Source organism: Mastigoproctus giganteus, chromosome 4 (assembly GCF_048544385.1).
Source record: "Mastigoproctus giganteus isolate SK-2022 chromosome 4, ASM4854438v1, whole genome shotgun sequence".
NCBI classification, from domain to species: Eukaryota; Metazoa; Arthropoda; class Arachnida; order Uropygi; family Thelyphonidae; genus Mastigoproctus; species Mastigoproctus giganteus.
In genome coordinates this window covers 80,280,656-80,301,735 of record NC_143578.1, presented here as the reverse complement: position 1 = coordinate 80,301,735, position 21,080 = coordinate 80,280,656, and the positions used below count along the sequence as shown (strand labels likewise).

Here is a 21,080-nt window from a genome sequence, read left to right as displayed (position 1 = left end):
AGAGCAAGCTGGCTTTAGGACAGGATTCTCAACTATGGATCACCTTCACGTAATATCACAGCTAATGGAGAAAGCAAATGAATATAAAACACCATTATGCCTGGCATTTGTGGATTATGAAAAGGCATTTGACTCCATACAGCATAAGGCAATGTTTCGGGCACTGGAAAGACAAGGCATAGATACTCCATATATTATGATTTTGAAGAAAATATATGAGAGTGCTACATCCTTTATTAGACTAGACAAAGACAGTAGCAAATTTAAAATCGAGAAAGGAGTTCGACAAGGAGACACAATATCTCCGAAGCTGTTTACTGCTGCCCTTGAGGAAGCTTTCAGACGATTAGACTGGTCGCAGAAAGGAGTCAATGTGAACGGAGAGTACCTAAACCATTTACGATTTGCAGATGACATTGTGGTCATAAGCCACGATCCCAAAGAATTAGAGGAAAATCTTAATCAGTTATGCACAGTTAGTAAGGATTTTGGACTAAAGATGAATATGGCTAAAACAAAAGTAATGATGAACAAGTATGTCACGGAAAGGGAAATAATGATTGAAGGAGCAGTAATTGAAAAGGTGGAGTCAAATACTTATCTGGGACAAGTTATTAGCTGTAATAATGATAAATTGCTGGAAGTCAAGAGAAGAATAAATTTTGGATGGATAGCATTCAGGAAATATAGTCACATACTGAAGAGCAATATCCCAGTTTGTCTGAAACGTAAAATAATGAATCAATGTATACTCCCCACCATGACTTATGGAAGTGAAACTTGGGCACTCACCAAAAGAATGGAAGAGAAGCTAAGAACTACACAGAGAAGGATGGAACGAATTATATTGGGAATCAGACTGTTAGATAAGAAGAGAAACACATGGATTAGGCAGCAAACTCAAGTAAAGGACATTCTTATCAAAACTAAAGAAATAAAATGGTCTTGGGCAGGACACATAGCTCGAAGACATGATGACAGATGGACTAAGAAAATAACAGAATGGTACCCAAGAGGAGCTAGAAGAAAACCTGGAAGACAAAGGCGGAGATGGATAGATGAAATTCATGAGTTTTTGAGTATAAATGGATGGCCAGTGCTCAAAACAGAAGGAACTGGAAAGTTGCTGGAGAGGCCTTCATCCTGCAGTGGATTGAAAATGGCTGATGATGACAATCAAATCACGTTACGATGGAGTCACCATTGTAAAGTACTGTTCACTATACGATGTGTAATAAGCGCTGGTCATTGTGATCACATTTGTGAATTGAATTTTAATTCAATTAAACAGCGATTCTAATTAGCGGAAATAGGAAGAATATTATCTACAGGCTATAAAAGTAAAGATATATTATGTACAAATTTACCCTTTATTACCTTACCAATTAAAAAATTAAATGATATGTGAAATTCAGAAGAATATACGTGATAATCGGAAGAATTAATATGTACTGTAATATGTACATAGGCTCCTCCGTAGCCAGGTGGGAAGGAACAGCAGTGCGTAGCACATGCTTCTTGATTAGACCGGGGTTCGAGCCCGTGACCACCAAATACGGAGGATGTGGAAAGGTCAGGAAATGACCACCACCGCATATCCCGGAGCAATATGGCCTTAGTTGCTAATGCTCCTAAAAACCAAATAACAATAACAATAATATGTACATACTAACTAAACTAGTTGACATTTCTGTTCACTGTCATTTGTGGGTGGGGGGTTAAAATTTAAACAGTAAAAAGATAAGCAATCAATAACAAAGAACACAGCACACACAAATTGCAAGTAACACGATACGCGCAAGTGAGAACGGAGTAACAAATTACGAAGCTTTAAAAATAGGAATGAAGAGAAGAATCTGAAAATTATTTTTTTTATATGATTGAAGATTCCATAGAAGTGTAAACACATTTTACCATAATAATCCACAGAATTCCAGCTGTCGGTATTATCGCAAATTCAATAAGATCGAGTTTACTATCAGTTTATGATAGATTTCACTATCACAAAAGCCCAATAAACAGGTGACTTTTTATTGTTTCTATTGTTTTATGGTTGTGACCTCCAGAAATCTGACTGAACTACGTGGTACGGTCAGAGACAATCGTAGGGTAATCTTCAGTGCTGCAGTCTCCTAATTAAACGGCATTTTGTCCCAATTAAGTGAAGTAAACCCTGGTTATTTTTTCGATTGGGTTCTGATTTTTAAGATTTACCCCAAATAAACAGCCGATTAACCGGTGGCCCAAATAACCGGAATCTACTGTATATATAAATTAGTCTGTAATCAAGTCATAAAGGAAGTTAAGCAAGCTAAGGCAGATTATGAGAAGTTCCTGGCAAAGAATGCAGAGAAATGCAGCAAAGACTTCTGTGCTTATATAAACAGTAGAAGGAAGAGAGAGAGAGAATCACATTGGGACACTTGATATCAGTGGGTTAACTGTTGATAACCCTGCTCAGTTGCTGACAATTTGAATGGGTAATTTGCATCTACTTTCACACAGTGGCAAGACTTTTGTAGATTTATTAGATGACTGTTTTCTACAGCAGCATGTTAGAGAGGCAACAAGAGGAAGCAACACTTTTGATCTGGTTATCAGCAGTGATTCTTTGGGCATTAAGAATCTGCAAGTAAATGACCCACCAAGTAGTCAGTGGGTATTTTTTAGGGGAGACCAGAAGTTTATCAAACTCTAATGGGGCACTAAATGACTGTGATAACTGAAAGTGGAAGAGAAATTGTTGAAGCTGAAGTAAAAAAAGGCTCCTGGGGATGGATGGAACCTATCAAATTATATAAAGGGAGGCAGCAAAGGAGGTAAGTAAACCCTTAACTATAATTATGAGAGCATTTGATTCAGAGGAGCTCCCTGTGGACTGGATATGTGCAAATGTATCCCCAATTCATAAAGAGGAATCAGAAGGTGGAATGATTAATTACAGACCTGTTAGCTTAATGTCTGTTCCAGAGAAAATGATGGAGTCACTGGTTAAACAAGTAATTTCTGGACATGAATGCAATTATACTGCAGTCATAGCATGGATTTGTTAAGGAGTGGTCTTGTATAAAACAAGTCCACCCCTCAACAAATGCAAAAAATAATTTTGATATCATATACTTGGATTTCAGAAGGCTTATGATACTGTTGCATGTAAAAGACTGCTATATAAACTAGAGAAATGTGGAATTAAGAGTAAGTTACTGCTATAGGATAAAACAGTGATTAAGTGAAAGACAGATAATGGTTATCAGTGGGAATTACTCTTTGTGGAAATGTTATTAATGGAGTGCCCCAGATTTCGGTGTTTAACCCATTGTTGTTTTCTATATTTTTCAATGATATTGATGAAGGAATATCAGGCTTAATATCTAAGTTTGTAGATGTAAAGGTTGGCACGGTGGTTAATGACAGGAATTAAGGTATGCTACTGCAACAGGATCTAGAAAAGTTAGGCAGATATGCTGAGAAATGGCAGTTGAAGTTTAAAATTGACAAATGCAAGATACTGCATATGGGTGGCAGAAAATAAAAAAAGACCTGGGAGTAATTGTGTAGTCAGATATGAAATTCTCTGAGCAGTGTAGACATGCAGCCATGACAGCTCATGGTGTTTTGTCAATGATATACCAAACTTTGCTAGTAGGGATAAGGAGGTGATTATCCCCTTGTACAAGGCTGTGGTTATGCTGCATCATGAGATATTATGATACTATATCCAGGTCTGGAGGCCTCACTTTAGGAAGGATGTAGAACTGCTGGAATGGGTGCAGAGAAGGGCAAGCAGATTAGTGAAGGGAACAAAGTGGTGGTCTTATCTAGAAAGGCTTCAGTTCCATACATTGTAGTGCCTGGAGACTAGGCACCTGCAGGAAGATCTGATTGAGGTGTTTAAGGCCTTGAATGGATTGAGTAAGCAAATTTTTAATGGTATTTTTCCTCTTTCTGAGACTACACACATGAGGAGGCATAAATTCAAATTGGGGAAGGATGATTGCAGAACAGATGTGCTGAAGTTTGACTTCAGCTAGTGGATGGGTGATCGTTGGAACAGGATACAATCTGTAGTTGTGGAAGTGGATGGTTTGAATAAATTCAAGGAAGAACTAGACAGATCCTTGGAAGGTATGGATGGGTGAAGTGCGTAGTTTTTTTTTTGGCTGATATTGCATTAGCTTGCTTTCTTGCATCATTTGCCACTACTATTGATACATAATTATGTGTATGCCAGTGACCTTCAGCAGGACTAGTTGCAGTCCTTTTATGCAGACTGAGCTACACTACAGGTATCTATAGAAAGCAACTAATACTGCTACTGGTCTCAACAGGGCATACTTACAAAATGTGAAGTCTATCCTGTTGGGGCCTATTTCACCATTTCCTACTGAATATAAAATTGATAGCATAACACAATCTCCCAAACATCATAAAAACATGCGTATATACTGTGTTACCATCTCCTGCCACACACACAATATGTGTTCCTCTTTAGAGACAACTTTAAATCTCTGTTAATAAAACAATGCTGAATTGCATAATGTAGTCTGCTGCTTCAAAATACAGAAAACTGTTGTCATGGTCTTCTGCAGAAATAGGCCTTAAATCTGAATTCCTGATGGGAAACACTATTGTCACTTTTTCATAATATCTCATTCCTAAAACTTATTTCACAGAAAACTTAACTTTCAAAATCACAAAGTACATGACAATGCTCAACTATGATATGGGGAGGTGATCAATACACTTTGCCCCACCTGTACCAACCCATCATCTAGCCTGATTTTTGCTAAAACGAGCACCTGTTGCTGGTTCAATTCAATCTATTATAGTGCCTTTAGGATAGTTGTATGGGCTTTAAGAACATCCTCCATTCCGGAGCTTATATTTAGAAGCCATTGAATCTCAGCTGCATATTAGAACAAAGGTGCTACTGCCCAACTATTGAATCTCAGCTGCATCTTAGAACAAAAATGCTATTGCCCAACTATGCAGCTAAAATTCCTTCCCATTCTAACTGGCCATGTCAACTTTTTGAATCACAGTGGATGATTAAATACAGAATAAGATTAATGAAGTCAAAGTCAACTTATCATTAGTTCCTGTAATCTGATTCCAGGAACTAATGATAAGTTGGAATACTCACTTCAGTAACATATTGATTGTGATTGATATTTTCTTCAATTATATGCCTGATTGTTCAAAAATGGACATGCCTGTAGTGCATTGTGGTCTTCCCCCCACTCCCATCCTCTCTCTCTCTCTCTCGCTCCCCCTCCTTCCTTCCATCAGAATGCAGTGTTTATCCTGTTGAACAGATGCATTCAGTATTGGCAATCTAATTTACAAGCTATAATATAAACTTATTCCTTAAGTGTGGTAACTGCTAAAAAAGATCTCCATCCTCTCAGCCCATCTTGAAAGAAAATCCCAGTCAACTCACAGAAAATAATCAAATAGTTCATATCTGCTGGATCCCAGGACATACTAGAATTCCATGGAACGAATGTACAGATAAAGCAGCTAAGCATCCAATAAATACCAACATATTAGTTATCAGATGCATTCTCTCAAATCTCTCCAATTGATTGTAAATTTAATTAATACACTCCTGTTTTATTATAATGTTCTCAAATCTGGCAGACCAAACCAAATGAAAAGTTGGAATTCCAGGTGCTGGAGAGACTAACGTGAAGAGATCATCCTTGTTCGGGTGTGCATTCTGGATGTGCCCATAGGAGATGCTTTACATGTTTGTTCTGCTACACTCTACTCACAGAAAAGCATATCCTTATAGAATGATTTCATTATCTTTCTCTCTATCAAAAATGCAGCTTGTAGCTCTGCAGCAGCAGCATCACATAAATCTATGGAATTACAAACCTACTAGGGAATGATGCAGATATAGCTGAACTTTCTAAAAAGAATCCACTTTGTTCATTTAATACACCCATAATTCTCTCCATGTAACCGTGGCATGAGAAACTCAGTGACAGGCACAATTTGGACACAGTTGCTGTGTTGCCACTAAAAATCCAAACAACAGCCCACCCATATTATGTTGTTCAATATATGACTCTGTCAGAAAGAGTAGCTTCATTAAGCTAAGTACTATTCAACACACTTCTCTCAGGATAGCCCAGGAGCTTTTGAAACAGCACTCAGTCTGTATAAAAATGAATGAAGCTGCTCTTCATTTTTTGGGGAAAAATCACTATTAGTCAAAATATGGGTTAAAATTTTCAGCCTTTCCAGCCAAACCAGTCACATCTCTTTGATTATCAGTTACGTGAAATCTGTTCAATGAACTGTTATTCCAACAGCAATGGATATTCTGAAATATTAACTGGCTTGCACTGATGCAAACTTATCAGGTACCAGTGTAAATGTCAGCTTTGAATAATTTGCTTGTTTTATTTAGTTAAATTATTTAAAAAATTGTTTGATAATTCAGAGAGCACTATTACAATATCATTAGTAATTTCCAACATAATAACCTGACCATAAGAATATTAATGATGCATTTGATATTTATGAATTTCATAATTCTGCCCCTTCTGTTCTATAGTATTTGTAATACTTGTTTCATTTTAACAGGTAGAACATATCTTGCAATAGATTGGCATCCAAAAGCAAAAGAAAAATTTTTTGATGAAAAAGAAGCAAGAGTGAGTATTTTTGAGCCTTTTATATGGTCTGTTGATAACCTTATGAGTGTAGCCAAGTTTTGTATAGAAGATTGCTGTTTTGTAACCATCAGCTATTGTCCATACACTATTATTTTGGAGTCAACTATTATTTTGTAACTATTATTAATGTAACTATTATTTTGGGGTCAAGAATGATTCCAATTTAATAAATAATAATAACAAATAAATATGGGAAGTTTTTGGATCTGTGCACAGTACATAATGTGGGTTTTTTTATTTTACCAATGTATGTGTTAAAAAAAAAAATAATAAATAAATAATCACATTAAAAGCATATTCACGATACACTAAAATAAAAGGTTAAAGCTGGAAATTATAAAGTTACTGCACTCACAAGGTAATGAAAAAAAATTTTGCATTTTAGAAGGGAAAAAAAAAATTATAGGTTAGTTAGTACTTCACTGACAAAAGTTATAAAAGAAATTCATTTACTAGAGATGCAGGATGGAAGCTAACATGGATATTTCAGAATTTAAGACTTCCACATAAGAGCAAAACTGTGTTCTGATTTCTTTCTTTCTTTCTTTTTTTTCCTTCCTCCTCTACAGTGTCAGCATACATCAATCCAACTTTCCTTAGTTTGTCTAAGTTACATAACTGTAAGTCCTCCTAAGGGGCTTAGAGAGGAACAGGTATTCTGTGTGTTATCAGACACTGTCTAAAACACTGATGGATCCAATATCTTTCTATTACAGAAGATTTAAGAGAATGGTTGTCCCACCTCCCTAATATGCACTCATGCACACCTTCTCGATTGTAAGCCCTGTTACGTCACTTAGGTGGCAACGAACGTGTAGAGTGGTTCTCTTCAAGACGCCTGGTCAGCATGAGGAGGAAAAGACCAAACCCTCCGGCATATGACAGCATGACGAAACAAATGGCCCCCAGTCCCCAGCGACTTTCACTCCCCCCCTTATGGCAGCGAGAAGATCAGAGTGAAAGCAGAGGATGCTAAAAATCTCTGGGGACGACCAGGCTGCCATGCACGGAAACTGAACTTGGCCTGTTACAACATAAGATCGCTCATCGGTGAAGACAGGATATTAGAGCTGGAAAAGGAATTAGAAAATGTGAATTGGAATATCATCGGTTTTGCTGAAACAAGAAGAAATTAATCAATTATAAGTTTATCAAGTGGAAATCTGCTGTACACCAATGGAAACAGTGAAAGGAGCGAAGGTAGAATTGAGTTTCTGGTCCATAAAGGTATAAAAAACAACATTTTGGAATTCAAAAGTACATCACCAAGGGTGTCAAGACTAATACTCAAGATTTCTAAGAGGTACAAGCTAAAGGTTATAATGATTTATGCACTAATATTGGGCCATGATGATGATGAAGAGGTTGAAGAAATGTACACCGAAATTAAGTTTTCTAGATGAGCAGAAAACCCACTACACTATTATTATGGGGACTTCAATGCTAAGGTTGGAAAAAGACAAAACAGCGCAGAAAGGGGAACTATAGGAAATTTTGGAATTGGTGAAAGAAATGAAAGAGGTGAAAGACTTGTGGAATTTGCAGAATCTCAAGGATTGTCAGTAATGAACACTTTTTTCAAGAAAAGGGTGAACAGAAAGTGGACATGGAAGAGTCCAAATAGATTAATAACTAATGAAATAGACTTCATCCTCACTAACAGAAGATATATCGTGAATGATGTTACCGTCCTGAATAAGGTAAATGTTGGAAGTGATCACAGAATGGTAAGATGTACAATTGATATAGATGTAGGAAAGGAAAGGGAAAAACTGACCCAAGTAAATAATATAAAGAGAGATAACAGAAGAGGAGAAAAAGCAGTATGTACTGGAACTTAAGAACAAGTTTGAGCTTCTGTAGACTGCTCAGGACCAAGATATCGACAAGGAATATTACAACTTTCTGAAAGTGATGAAGCCCAAGAAACCTATAGGGAAAAAGAAATCCAAAGAAGAAAAAATTAGCCAAGAAACACTTGTTATGATGAACCAAAGGCAACAAATGAAGAGCAAGATAAACACTGACAAGGAGGAAATTGAGTATACTGAGTTATGCAAAGCCATAAGAAAGAGACTCAGACAGGACATAAGAAGATTTAACACAAGAAAAGTAGAACAAGCATTAAGGGAAAACGAAGGACTTAAATCAACAGCCATGAGCAGTAATACAGAAAGACAAATGATACTGAAACTGAAGAATAGCAATGGTGTACTTATAAGAGGCCTCAGCCGAGTGGTCAGGAGCGTGAATGCATTAGCAAACGCTCTTTGAGTAGACCGGGGTTCAAGCCCCTGACTGCTGAATACGGTCGATCTGCCAACGCACACTGGACCAGCGTGCCAGATTATGGTCCATTTCCCTCGGCATGAATTGTTGAGGAGGCTTCCATCCTGCAGTGGGTTGATAATGGCTGCACTTGACTTTACTTTTTTACTTATAAATAACAGAGAAGGCATAATTCAAATAGCAGAAAACTACTATAGAGAATTATACAAGGAGCGAGGGAATGATGCCAGCAGTGGGGAAGATGGATTGCAAAGTAGCAACACATACAACATACCCGATATTCTTCCTGATGAGGTAGAACATGCGTTGAAGAAAATGAAGAATCAGAAAGCCCCGGGGTAAGATGAAGTTACTGTAGAGTTGTTAAAATTGGGAGGAAGAGACATAACACAAAAACTGGCAAGGCTCTTCACAAAATGCATTAGAAAAGGTGTGAAGCCTAAGCAGTGGAATAATGCAATCATAGTTTTGCTGCATAAGAAAAGAGATAAATCAGAAATTGGAAATTATAGACCAATTAGCTTGTTATCCCACATCTAAAAGTTTTTCACAAGGGTCATTACTAACAGATTAGAAAGAATACTTGATGAGAATCAACCGAAAGAGCAAGCTGGCTTTATGACAGGATTCTCAACTATGGATCACCTTCACGTAATATCACAGCTAATGGAGAAAGCAAATGAATATAAAACACCATTATGCCTGGCATTTGTGGATTATGAAAAGGCATTTGACTCCATACAGCATAAGGCAATGTTTCAGGCACTGGAAAGACATAATATTATGATTTTGAAGAAAATATATGAGAATGCTACCTCCTTTAGTAGACTAGACAAAGACAGTAGGGAATTTAAAATCGAGAAAGGAGTTCGACAACGAGACACTATCTCTGAAGCTGTTTACTGCTGCCCTTGAGGAAGCTTTCAGAAAATTAGACTGGTCACAGAAAGGAGTGAATGTGAAGATTCGAAACAGTAATCCACCCAAGGAAAAGATTAAATGAAATCTCTCAGATCAATGCATTTTTCATTCTTGTAATGCCAAAAAACACAAGGTTGAGAATGGCTGTGAGTGAAAGGCTCCATTGGAGAAGAGACCATCACCAATTTTTCATCTGAGGTGCCTATAGGACCACTCACCTCAGCCGTGTACTTACAGGGGTTGTTTGTAGAAAAGATAAAGCATGTTGGCTGGCTGGTTAGGATTGTCTGGTGTTGTGCTAGGTAAATTGGTATGAGGTCATTGGTAATTACAAAAACGGAAGCCCACAGGAGCTGTTAACATTAAAATCATTAAGGAAATTACCTCACTGTTAGGAAAGTTGGGCTGGAGAAAGTAAAGTTTCAAAGAGGAAGTGATAGAGTTCCAAATGATTAATGGATTTGGGAGAATGATAGAGACAACAGATGAATTTGACAGAATGTAGTAGAGAGATTTTAAACCAGAGAAGATTGAAAAGAGGAGATTCTAAATTATTAAGTCTCTGACAGGGAATATCAGACTGTCATTAAAGTGAAAGGAATTATATAGCAAATAATTCAGACAGCTAAGATGAGTGGTGGTTGAATGAACCAATAACTGGGATTTTGTCAGAAAAAGTTCATGATGTTTGGCAGACTGTAAATGGAAATGGACATCATTGAGATTAGAACTGAGACCACATATATTTGAGAAATGAATGAGAACGTGTTTGTGAGGTTTAGATCTTTTCCCAGATAAGTTTGTTCTATTAGTTTGACAATTCATGGTGTATTCAAAAGTAAGAAAAGGTGGCAAGGACATTTTGTATGAAGTAACGAAATTTTTCTGTATGGTGTACACATGATAAGATTATACCCAGCTCCTTGACATAATGTGGCCTCAACAGTGACCCGTTCACACACACACACACACACTACTCGGACTCATACCAGTCACTATCTGGCAGAGTAGAGGCAGCAAGATTATTCATTAGCTGATCTGGAAGCCTTCTAAAGAGTTACCAATAGGTTCAGTCCTGTGGACTATCTAGTGGCCATTCTACGAACACGATTTTAGAGCTGTACCCTCAAAATGTAAGGAAGATTGGATCTCACTATGATGTCCATGATAACCTCAAAGGACACCATTCATACCACACGATGGAAGAGATTTGGGGTGGGGGGGGTTCCAGAGCTTTGCTATGGAGACTAAACATGGTTTCTGCCACTTCAAGCCTCCAATAATCAAAGTGTGCTATGTGTCATATTTCAGGACTTGCACATAGGGGTTATACCCAGGATTACAAACAGTCCCATCATTGTGAAGGTGCAAGCAAAGGATTTGACTCTCACAGACCGACCAGACTTTGCCAAAATTAGGTCCACTTGACTTGAGCGTCTCCCGAATATCAGTCCTGATTATTTAGACTCCCAGGTAGCAACTGCAGCTTGGCATACCTGAGAGAATGTCTGCAACAGCCTCAAGGACTAAAAATTTGAAATCCGAGCAGGATTTCTCAGACTGTAAGGTGGAATAAAGGAATATGTCATCAGTAAAACTATACATATGATTTCAAATTAGTTGTAGAAGCCCATTAATACACAAGGATCTTTGAGGAACTTCAGCATTAATCAAAAAATTAGAGAGCCATTTACCATCACATGCAAGTAGCTTTTAGAAAGAAAACAGGCTACATAGTTGCAAAAACTACAAAATGAAAACTTGTTCAGACGACATTTTATGCCAAACATGATCAAAAGTTTAGAAATGTCAAGCAGAAGTGCTTGAGTTTTACTAAATTTTCTGGCGCCTGTTGCCAAGCATTATAGTGATCAAGGAATTTTCCGAGTGATTCATAGAGCGTTTACTTTCTTTTTTTTTTTTTTTTTAGGAGCATTAGCAACTAAGGCCATATTGCTCCGGGGATATGCGGTGGTCATTTCCTGACCTTTCCGTATTTGGTGGTCATGGGCCTGAACCCCGGTCTAATCAAGAAGCGTGTGCTACGCACTGCTGCTTCTGCCAACCTGGCTACGGAGGCGCCAAGCGTTTACTTACTTCAAGCCATAGTTCTTCTTTCGTTTAAAAGTTTTTTTACGCTTTATTTAATAAATAACTTAGTATTATGAACTGTAAGGAAGTTTTATGAAAGGAAATCCATCTTTCTTTCTTTTTTTTTTTTTTTATTTAAACTAAAGTATTAACCCTTATACCGCTTGGTCACTCTACTGGCACTGCCCCTGCCTCCCCATGGCAGGGCCGGTAACCTGAGACAATGAAAATGACTTTTCTCAACCTAAGAGGTTAAAAACAACCCCTGAAGAGGAGATACCAGCTTTCCTCATTGTACATTCACTCTCTGAACAGCCTTTGAGCAAATTATCACCTTTCCTTGTGCAGAAATGCATTGAGACTGCTGCAGACCCACCTAAATCAGTAAGCTGACTTCAATCTGGTGATCTTCTGGTTGAGACTACCCAACCTCAACATTCTACAAAGGTATTAAAGCTCAACTTTTGGAGGACACCCAATAAAAGTTACTCCCCATGCCACACTAAACTCCTCTAAGGGAGTAATAACAGAATGGGAATTATTAACAGTATCAGAGGAGGAAATTGTCAGAGCTACACAAACAAAAAGTCATCCAAGCAAGGAGAATTATGACTCGAAAAGATGGTATTCTTGTTCCAACAAGGAGCATAATTCTCACTTTTAACACTCCTAGCTTATCATCATCTGTGAAAGCAGGCTATCTGCATTGCCGTGTCCGACCATACATCCCAAATCCCATCAGGTGCTACAAATGCCAAAAATATGGACACTCCCAGACTGCATGTCGAGGTGAGGCAATATGTCCTAATTGTGGATCAAAAGAGCATAATCAATCTGCTTGGGCATTACCACTCCGCATTGCCCAAATTGTAAGGGTAACCATCCAGCTTACTCAAAAATATGTAAACTATGGAAGCAAGGGAAAAAAATTCAAAAATATAAAGTAGAAAACAAAGTGACATACTCAGAGGCGAGAAGACAAATAATGAAAACAGAAACAAAGCGTATGTATGCCACAGCCACTCAACATTTCCAATCAGTGGGGAATCAAACTGATGTATCAGTTCCCCCGAATATATCCATTGCTAATTGGGCACGTTCGCTGCTCACAGTCTCCTTCTCAACAAAACAACTGAACAAGCCAGTTACCCAAATTACCATACCAACTGATGTTTCCTCAACAAAACCAAAAGTTTCAGAAACCATGAAATCGCGTTCATCTCTCTCTCCACTGGAATGGACATTGATGAATGTCATGATCAGATGATGGAATCCTAGAATTACATGCAACTGATGCGATGGATGTGACCTGCCCTTTCTTTTCTAAGAAAGACAAAACAAAAATAGATCGACGCAAGCAAACTACAACTAAAAAGCAATCAGAACCAAAAACATGCCATAAAACCACATAATGGAAAGAATCCTTCAGTGTAATTGTAGAGGCTTTCAGAATACAAAAGATGATATGCAGAATTTTATCGATCAGTACAAGCCAGCTGCCATAGCTTTACAGGAAACTTAAATTCACGAGTGTGTCCTACGCTATGCTATCTTTATACGCGATAGGAGTAGACACGCCAGCTCATGGAGGGGTGGAAATTATTGTCAGAAACAACATTCCATCGAAACATGTTTCTCTTCAGATTCTTTTTGAGGTAGTGGTGGTGTGCATTGTAATTGGTATTACTCGCACAATAGCTTCAATATATCTCCCTCCTAATTTCTCTTTCTCCTTGGATGACTTAGAAAACTTAATAGATCAACTGCCATCTCCCTTCTTAAACACAGCTTTCGGAATACAAAAGATGATATGCAGGATCTTATCGATCAGTACAAGCCAGGTGCCATAGCTTTACAGGAAACTCTCTTAAATTCTCGAGTATGTCCTACCGTTAAGAACTATGCTATCTTTAGACGTGATAGGAGTATAGACACGCCAGCTCATGGAGGGGTGGCGATTATTGTCAGAAACAACATTCCATCGAAACATGTTTCTCTTCAGACTCCTCTTGAGGTGGTGGTGGTGGTGCACATTGTAATTGGTATTACTCGCACAATAGCTTCTATATATCTCCCTCTTAATTTCTCTTTCTCCTTGGATGACTTAGAAAACTTAATAGATCAGCCGCCCATTTCCCTTCTTATTCAGAGACTTCAGTGCTCATCATCTGCTATGGGGATCTCCAAAAGTTGACAGAAGGGGCAAACTAATAGAATCCCTGTTGGATACTTATCATCTTACCCTCTTAAAGACTGATGAGCCCACATTTTCTACAGGATTCATGACTGCAATAGACCCTACAATCTGTTCTCCATCCCTATATGCCAATACGGAGAGATAACCCACTAAACAGTGATCATCTACCGATCCTTTGCAAGATACAAACACGATTAAACTTGTCCCCATCACAGTGCTTCAACACTGGAAATTCCATAGAGCATGTTAGCATGAATACTCCTGTCTAACTCAGTTTGACGATGATATAATCCAGTCCCAGCCCATAGATAACGTCACCGATCATATAACCAACCAGATATTACATGCTGCTACTTCTTCAATACCTAAATCTCAACCTGGGAAACACAAACACAGCAGTTATTGGTGGAATCAGGAATGCACACATGCTAAACGAGAAAAAAATAAAGCTTGGAATTTGTTTCAAAAATTTCCTACATCCGGTAATCTTAACTTTAAAAGACTCAAGGCTAAATTCTGCCAAATAAGAAGAAAAGCCAAGAAAAATGCCTAGATAAGTTTTAGTTCCACTATTAAAAAGGACACGGACAACAGACTCATCTGGAAGAAAATCCAAGCACCTAATGGTAAATACGTGCAGTCCCCATCTTCAATCCTAAACTGGAAAGGACAGGAGTTGTCCGCACCAACAGAAATAGCTAATGCGTTAGGCGAATCATTTACCAGTATATCAGCAGTTCCACATACAACCAAACCTTTCAAAAAATTAAGGTATCACATTTATACAATCAGCCATTCACTCTAAAGGAACTTTTGGAGTCTCTCAGTAAAACATCCAGTACTGCTGATGGTCTGGATGGTTATATAGTATAATGTTAAATCTCTTATATAATGTTAAAAAAACTAAATAACAATGTGCTAAGCTTTCCTGTTGAAATCTACAATAGGATATTTTTAGAAAATAGTTACCCACAATCCTGATGTCACTCAATTGTTCTACCTTTTCCCAAACCAGGGAAGGACCATAACATCCTGCATAATTACAGGCTGATTTCATTGACTAGCTGTTTAAGAAAAGTCTTAGAAAAAATGGTACAAAAGCGGCTAACGTGGTTTCTGGAAACCAACAATCTGCTAAACAGAAATCAGTACGGGTTTTGGAAGAATTGTTCAACCTTAGATGTGATGATCAAAGCAGAAGCAAACATCCGCAATGCTTTCGTAAGGAGACAGCATCTGGTCATGGTTAATGTAGATATCGAAAAAGGTTTTGACACCACATGGCATTATGGTGTCCTTCAGGACCTTCATTCTTTTGGATTGAAGGGGCAGTTACCCCAATTTATACACAACTTTCTACACCACAGAACGTTTCAGGTCACATATATGAACAGTTTGTCCAAACCATTTGAACAAGAAGAAGGTGTACTGCAGGGTTCCATCCTAAGTGCAACATTATTCACAGTAAGAATTACTAATATGACACGAAACATACCAAAAACAGTTGAATCATACATGTTTGCTGATGACCTGATTATCTCTTGTCAGTCACAAACTATGAATGCCATTGAAAGGCAACTTCAAATATCCATAACCAGAATAGAATCGTGGGTGCAATGGAATGGCTATTCCTTAGCAGAAAATAAATCAACAGCAATGCATTTCTGCAAAATATGCAAACTACATCCAGATCCTGAAATATATTTAAAAAATAACCTGATTCCTCTTACCAATAACTTTCGTTTATTGGGTTTTTATCTAGACAATAAACTTAATTTTTCCAATCATATAGCCTACCTTAGAACGGCCTGTCTAAAGAAATTGAACATCTTAAGAGCTGTTTCCACTGACTCCTGGGGTGCTGATAGACACTCACTATCACATCTCTGTAGAATTCGGTCCCACTTAGATTATGGATCACCTGTGTATGACTCTGCAAGGAACAGTTCCTTTTTGCGGCTAAATACAATTCAGCACAGTGCCGTAAGGATAGCCATGGGAGCCTTCAGAACATCTCCAGTCCACAGTCTATATATTGAGGCAAATGAACCCCCATTGCACCTCAGACGAAAAACCTTACTTTGTAATTATGCTGCAAAAATTAAAAGTATTCCATCTCATCCCAGCTGGGAATACCTGTTTGATCCTCAAAATGTAATGTTATACCGTAATAAACCTAATGAAAACCGCCCTGTGGGTCTTCGATTGCAAGAGATCATGAGCAGTTGGAATATTAACTTTCATCATATCCTTGATGACTATGCTTCTCCCGAACTTCCCTGGATTCGATTTTCACCTCGTTGTACTTTCGCTTTCTGAGATGGGGAAAACGCTACCTGCAAAACAACAACCTAAAGAAGCTACATGAAGCCCACATCTTAGAAAACTCAGAAAAACTTATCTACACTGATGGCTCCAAAACAGATGAAGCCATAGGTGCTGCAGCAATTTCTTCTACCTTCTCAGTATGTTTGTTTGTTTGGTTTTAGGAGCATTAGCAACTAAACCCATATTGCTCTGGTGATATGCGGTGGTCATTCCCTGACCTTTCCGCATCCTCCGTATTTGATGGTCATGGGCTCGAACCCCGGTCTAATCACCTCATGCAGTATCTATACTGCAGCATTATGTGCAATAAAACTGGCCCAGATAATATAAGTAATCAGCATTTCAAGCAAGCTTTGATATACACTGACTCCTTAAGTGCAGTCGCCGCCATTCAGTCGGTTACTTCTTCTCACCATCCCATTCCGAAACAGATCCGATACAGATTATATCAAACATCAAACCAGATAGTCCCCTTCTGCTGGATCCATAGTCATGTCAGCATCCCAGGCAATGAACGTGCAGATCATGCTGCTAAACATCCTGACTACATCATTCTGCCATCTAAAAGTCCCATACACTGATTATAAATCCACTATTAAAACAGCATGTAGGACTCAATGATCAGAACTGTGGCAAAAACTTCCTGAAACTAGAAGTCCAGAACCTCAGTTGTGGACTTCTAGTTTCAGGAGAAGCAGGCAAGAAGTCATTTTGGCAAGACTTCGAATTGGTCATTCTTATACAACACATCTGTTCTTGCTTATGGGAGAGAATCCTCCTCAATGTCTCATCTGTCAGACTCAGCTAACAATTAAACATATTCTAAAAGAATGCCCTCAGTACGCAACGGTCCGAAAATCCAGTTTCTATTCTCTATCCAATTCGCAGGAACTTTTAACTTTATTAGACATACTTGGCAAAAATGCAAATTTTGAAGAACTATTTCAATACTTGAAATGCACAAAGTTATATAACCATCTCTGAAAGACATAATATACAATTTTCAGTCATAAGAAATTCATGAACAGACACAATATGGCCCAGGAGGCCCTTGTGCCAAAAATACTCAATTACAACAACAACTAAATTTTCCACTGGATTTTTCTAAAGATGTGTAATCTAAGCCAAGATGTCACCAGTGGATCAGCCCTGAAAAAATACATATTCGTGACAGTTGTAAGGTGGAATGTTTCAAGATAGTACAGGTCGACTATCACTAATCCGGCAGCGTTGGGACCTGTGGGATGCCGGTTTAGTGAGGTTGCCAGATCACCAGTGGTTATTTTAGCACATACAGTTTGCACAACAGCTAACCACCTCCTCCTGCCTTTAACATGTTGACTGTCAAGCCAGTTTAAGAAAAAAATTCCCCACGGGCCAAAAAATATTTTGAAATAATTTGATTAATAATTCTAAAATAAATATTGTAATGTCAGTGTTGTTGTTTTTTCGCTTAAAATATATATAAAAAAGGAGACTATTTTTTATGTCGCTGACCTGGCCACATATGCTAGTTATTTTATTTCTTGAGAAGCCGTGTCAGCCACATACGTGTGAGGCTATTACAACATACATATGACGAATGTTTGTGATTAGTTTATTGCGAGCGCTGCAATAAAACTAATTGCGATAAAATAAACTCTCAAACATCGCAATAAGTTTGTCAGTATTAGTAGAGATTTTGTGAAAACAAGTTTGTTAGCACGCTGTATTATCCATCATATTGTGTTGTGTTTTTCCGCAAGTTTGTACAAGTGTGTTGTAAAAAAAAAAAAAAAAAAAAAAAAAACTAAAAGGAATGGCTAAAAGAAAATTACTAAAATAAGAGGACCTGAGAGAAATTGCTGGAATTTACAATTAAGCAGAGTTAAACTTCTCACAAGACACACCGCTGTGGAGTTTTTTCAGAAGTTCAACTTTATCTGTTATGGACAATGTATGGTGTTTGGTCTTTACACCACAAGAGGCACTTCCTTTGTGCATTGGAACCATGGCTGGGGCTAAATGTGAGCAGGTTATAATAATAATAAGTGCAGAAAAACAAGTGGGAATGGCTTTCCAGTGTTTACGAGTTCACGCCAACAGCTGATACTGCAACCAAAACAGTAGCGGCAGGTCCGTGCACCGACCCGGGAAATTTAAAATTACGTTTGCGGAAATTATGTCCGGATTACCAGTGGCCGGATTAATGATGATCGACCTGTATAAGATTTGGCCAGCAATAGATTTCTCCCTTATTTTGAAGAGTTCAGTTAGTGAAATGGGACAATAATTGGGAGAGAGAAATTTTTCACCCTTTTTTTTGGAATTGCTTGGATATAAGCAAATTTCCATGTGGGAGGTAAAACACCAGTGAGTGTAAAAATGCAATACAAAACAAGAGTAAGCATTGGAGCACAGAGTTAGAGAACAAGTAGAGAAATATCATTGGAACATGAAGACTTTTTTGACATTTAATTCCAAATTTTCAAAGTTCCTTCTGTAAAAATACAATGAGAGGTATTGGGTGTAAAGTGTTTGTTATAGCAGGAGGTGATTTATCAATATCATCGACACAAACATTAATGCTAATAATCCAGCTTTAGACGGGAATGGAATAGACCCATCTGTATGTAATAGAGATAGAAGGATACAGGTTGCATCCAACATCTTTGGCGGGAGACCCTTGTATGGCCAGGTCTTCATTTGACCTGACAGGGAATCCATAATGGCAGTGATTATCTCATTTATCTTATAATTCCAGTTTTGTGATCATTTTACTTTGTCTTGAACTTGGAATATGGCTGCCATCTTGCTCTGCAAAGATAATTTGAGACTATTCAAACGAGCGAAGATATCTCCAGTTTATGCTGTTAGTCAGGCATGCACTCTCGAATTTCATCTGGAAGTTCTCACATCTCATATCGGTGAGTTAGGATTTTTTCATGTAAAAAATAATCTACTTTACTGTGAAATAGGAGAGCTGTCTGATTTCTGCTGTTAATCGCCCATCAATCATTCATTGGCTGTCTTTTCACAAAAATCAACAATTTTACGGCTCAATCAGGTATTTGTTTTAGATCCGTAGGTATATCCTGGATGGCAAGTGCTTCCCTTTGTATACAGCAACTGGTCAGTTTTGATTGGGGTGCTACAGCTAGAATACGTAAAATAACCCATTCCTTTGCATCAATCCTGATCCCAACCGACGCAAAGAAAATATTGAATGAATCTCAATAAAATCTTCAATAATTTTGAAAATAGCTTCCCCATTAGTACATATTGGTGAGAGTCGGCATTACAAAATATAAGGAATAAAGAATATCTATAGTGAAACTGCCAATTAAAATAATCCATGATTCTCTTCTAATCCAATCATACATTCAGAGTATATAACATATGTTGATTTAAGGTGCATCATTACAAATACTCACTAGATGGCAAGATAGGTAGTAAAACAGATATTGATCCTGTTTCCTGAAAAAAAGCTGTAATTATAAAAAAAGAATTTGTTCAATTTCTTTGTATTAAAGTTTATCTGACAGAAAATATAACATATTTGGACCTTTCTTTTTTGTCATGTACTTTTTTCTTGAAATTCTTTGTTAAACTTCACTAGCTGAATTGCATGCCACCTGGAGCACTATCATTAAAATGGTGGACTAACTAGCAGCTGTTCCCAGACAGTCCATTTTAAAGCTGTACCAGTGAAATGTAAGGAATATTGGGTGAAGATGCCCACCATAACCTCAAAAGGTGTGACGCATACTGCGTAATGGAAGAGATAATTATAAGCTCACATACTCTGCATCCAAGAAAACTTACAAGTAAGATGTGAAACCCAAAACTGGAATAGTACAATACCACGGCAACTCATGGTGAAGGTGCCTTCACAATATGAGACCAGTGCACCAAGTAACAAACTTAGTTTGCTCGGTGTTACTTAAGAAAAAAATGGCTTCAGCCACCACTTAAATAATGTTTTTAGCACTTCTACCAACATAATTATTAGTCCAGATTGTTTTTTTTTTTTTTACTTGGAATTCATAAGATTATTTTGGACGACTGTCATAGAAAATAATTGAACTATGAAAAATGGTTAAAATAAGAAATTTACTGTACTTGGACAAGTGGTGGGTTATGTATGATATTAGTTGGAATACTATACGCTGGTACCTGGTGATTTTTTCTTGACATGCAGATGGTAATATGTGGAGAAGGCTGTTCATAAGAAAAATAAAAATGATTGCGATAAAAAAATATATATATAAAAAAAAATGTGAACCTGTTGCGATTTTATATTTCAGGCGTGCAAAATTTTCATGTAGTGAATGTTGCATAAACCTTGGAAAAATAGATATGTGTGATTTCCTATTGCTATTTCATAAAATTTGTCACATACACAGGCAAATTAACAGAAATTTATTATTATTTTATTGAAATATGTTAATATCAATGCATATTTTTGTTAAATTAATTGGCTTAAATTACATTAAAGTAATGCCAAGTTAATGTCTCTGCAAACTTAAATTTGGCATAGATTAAGTGTTATTTGCCATAGATTTTGTATTTCTATTTTTATGTTATCA

At 37.5% G+C, this 21,080-nt stretch overlaps 1 protein-coding gene across 2 annotated transcripts in view; it reads left to right on the top strand.

Moving 5' to 3' along the window:
• LOC150086864 (ubiquitin carboxyl-terminal hydrolase 4-like) overlaps positions 1–21,080 on the top strand; it is a 475,539-nt gene that overhangs the window by 372,602 nt on the left and 81,857 nt on the right. For both annotated transcript variants that reach the window (XM_090372782.1, XM_090372781.1), the window contains one exon: positions 6,595–6,665. In XM_090372782.1, coding sequence (XP_090228908.1) covers positions 6,595–6,665 — 71 coding nt within the window. The remainder of the gene's footprint in view (positions 1–6,594; positions 6,666–21,080) is intronic.